General features: G+C 23.1%; 1 protein-coding gene across 1 annotated transcript; it reads right to left on the bottom strand.

Moving 5' to 3' along the window:
* Positions 1-292: 292 nt before the first annotated feature.
* PY17X_1308200 (allantoicase, putative) lies at positions 293-1,729 on the bottom strand (the record flags this gene model as incomplete). The annotated part of the gene is made up of 1 exon (XM_718590.1): positions 293-1,729. One exon carries the CDS (start codon positions 1,727-1,729, stop codon positions 293-295), a length of 1,437 nt encoding a protein of 478 aa, XP_723683.1.
* Positions 1,730-2,740: the final 1,011 nt, after the last annotated feature.

Raw genomic sequence — 2,740 nt, 5'->3', positions numbered from 1 at the left:
CATTTTTAATGAAATTGTTCATATTTGATCATTTTTTCTTATAAAGATTGCTCTCATACTTATGAGTGTTTAATTGGTGGTACTTTTTTCTCTTCCCATTTTGTTTGCACAAATAAGCTTTCAGGTTGCCACACATACAAATATATGTGTAAATAAATAATATTTCTGCATTTCAAATAGCGGAGTTATTCTACGCACGAAATTATTGACCATATTTGTCCATTTCGTGTAGAATCGAATAACATCTTCATTAATGTAAAACTAAAAAAAGTAAAAAAAAAAATACAGTCTCTTATGGGGGGATTGATAAGACTGTACCTATAATATTAACTTGTGATATTCCGCCATCTGGATGAATTGAAATTTTAAAATGTGTAGCTGTTCTTTCCATATCGGTAAAATTATATTCTAACAAATTAAAATTATAAAACGTTTTTTTTTGGCCTGTATTAATTTTACAAGGAGGTAATTGAAACCAATCAATTTTTTTTTTCGCTAATTTTTCATCGTCTTCAAATATTTTTTTTTGCTCTAATAAATCTAAAGTAAGTAAATCGATACAATCTAATAAATAAATTTGTATAGTTTCAGGATGATCATGTTTATAATTTCCAATATCAATTGTAAAATTTTCAATTATTCCTCTAACTCCAAACTTAAAAATAGCAAAATTTTTAATTGAATTATATGTTAATGTTCTTAAGATTATAGGTGGTCTATTAAATAATCTTTTTGTACAAAATCCATCAGTTTTATATGAATCGATAATATTTTTTGGATGACCTTTATGTATTTCATCACATTGGTAATATATTAATGTGCAACCATTTTCTGGTTTATTTAGAAATATTTTTTGTTTTGATGCAATAGTATGTTTTTTAAATAAAGAAACAAATTCGCCATAAAAATGAATTTTATTTATTCCTCCATCTGGATATAAATTAATTCTTATATGTGTCCATGGTTTAATTAAAGATTGATCATTAATTTTAAAATAGTATATTTTTTTTTTATTACATTGTTTTAAAAAATCAACACAATCTGCTTGTAATAATTCAACCCATGGGGTATTCTGATTTTCTAACAAATCAGATATCGATTTATCTATTTTATATGATTCTAGAAAGTTATAACTTTTCTTTTTTATTGTTTTCACTTCCTTATTATCTGTTTCGTTAATAATTGATTCCTCTTCTTTTATTATGTCATCGATACAGGGGTTTTCTACAACTTCTATTGATAAGTGGGGACATATATCTTCATCCATATTTTCAAAATTTAATTCTATTCCATATATAATACTTGGATATTTTAACTTAAATATTAGCCATTCATGGCCTACATCTCTTCGCCTTCTAGTAATCCATCCTGTTTTATCTTCGATAATTAAATTTTCTGATTTACTAATTGATTCATCAGTAACAAATGCAACTTTTGCTCCGAAGTTTTTTGACAAGACATTATTAAAATTGAGAAAATTTACATCATTTATATTTTCAATTTCTTTAGATGGATTTTTCACATTTTTATTTATAATCCAGCTAAATAAATCATTAAAAATTGTTAATATTTTTCTTCGTCGTTTTTTTTTTGGTACATATATGTGTTCATTATTGTCGCTACTTTCATCATCTTCTTCAACATCGCTTAATTTTCTTTTTTTTATATTATTGGTATTATTTTCGATTATTATATTTTGTTCATCCTCACTTTGACTTTGTTCACTCATTGTTTTTTTTTCTGCTTATTTAGTATTTTATTGTAATTTATTTTATTAAATGTTGTTTTTTCTTACCGTGCTATGAGTATTATTTTTTATTTTCAATAATATATCACATATCGAACAATAGGTTAAAAGTTGTGAAACTCATATGAATGAAAAATGTTAGTAAACGAATGAATAAATGAACATAAATCAGTGCTAGCTAAACAAGCAAATATATTAATAAATAAGTACACACACACTTGCACATATATACTTATACATAGATATATATAGGTATGTATACAAGAATTATTATAGGCATATGTACACTAAATATAAATAATCAATGTGCGCATTGCTACATAATTTTTTTAAGTGATTTAGTTGATAAATGATTATATAATATTTTGTTGGAAAAAATAAAATACTACATAAGCGAATTACTTATTTTATATTACCGTAAATAAGGGAATATAGGTTAATAAATATTAAATATAAGATAAAATGTTATGAAATAAAATATATATTTTTTGCTTTACTATTTTCGATATAATTAAAGGGGAAATGTATGAATAATGATTGTCATTCTTTTTTCAACTAGAATCGTATTAAAAATTGGGAATGTGAACACATTACAAATTATTAGAATAATAATATTCTGTGTATAAATAGGTATTTAATAAAATGTAGACGTAAATGTGAACATTCATGTATATTTATATACAGTTATGGAATATTATGTATTGTGGGCTTATTCTAAATTTGATATGGCATTATATACATGCAAATTTTATACATAGGTCTAAATGATTTGAATATACGCTTTAATAAATAAAAATATAACTATATCGAAGATTTAATAAACATTTAATTTAAAAAAAAAAATTAACCTGTAATAATTATGGAGATAAGAACTAAGAAATTTTATCATAATTTTTCAAAAGTTGTATATAATAAATAACTGTAATGGTAAAAGTTTAAAGTATCTATAAAAATTAATTTTATTTAGGGTTAATTATTATAGGTATTATACTG

Source organism: Plasmodium yoelii, assembly GCF_900002385.2.
Source record: "Plasmodium yoelii strain 17X genome assembly, chromosome: 13".
Taxonomy (NCBI): Eukaryota; Apicomplexa; class Aconoidasida; order Haemosporida; family Plasmodiidae; genus Plasmodium; species Plasmodium yoelii.
This window is presented reverse-complemented; position numbering and strand designations above follow the sequence as displayed.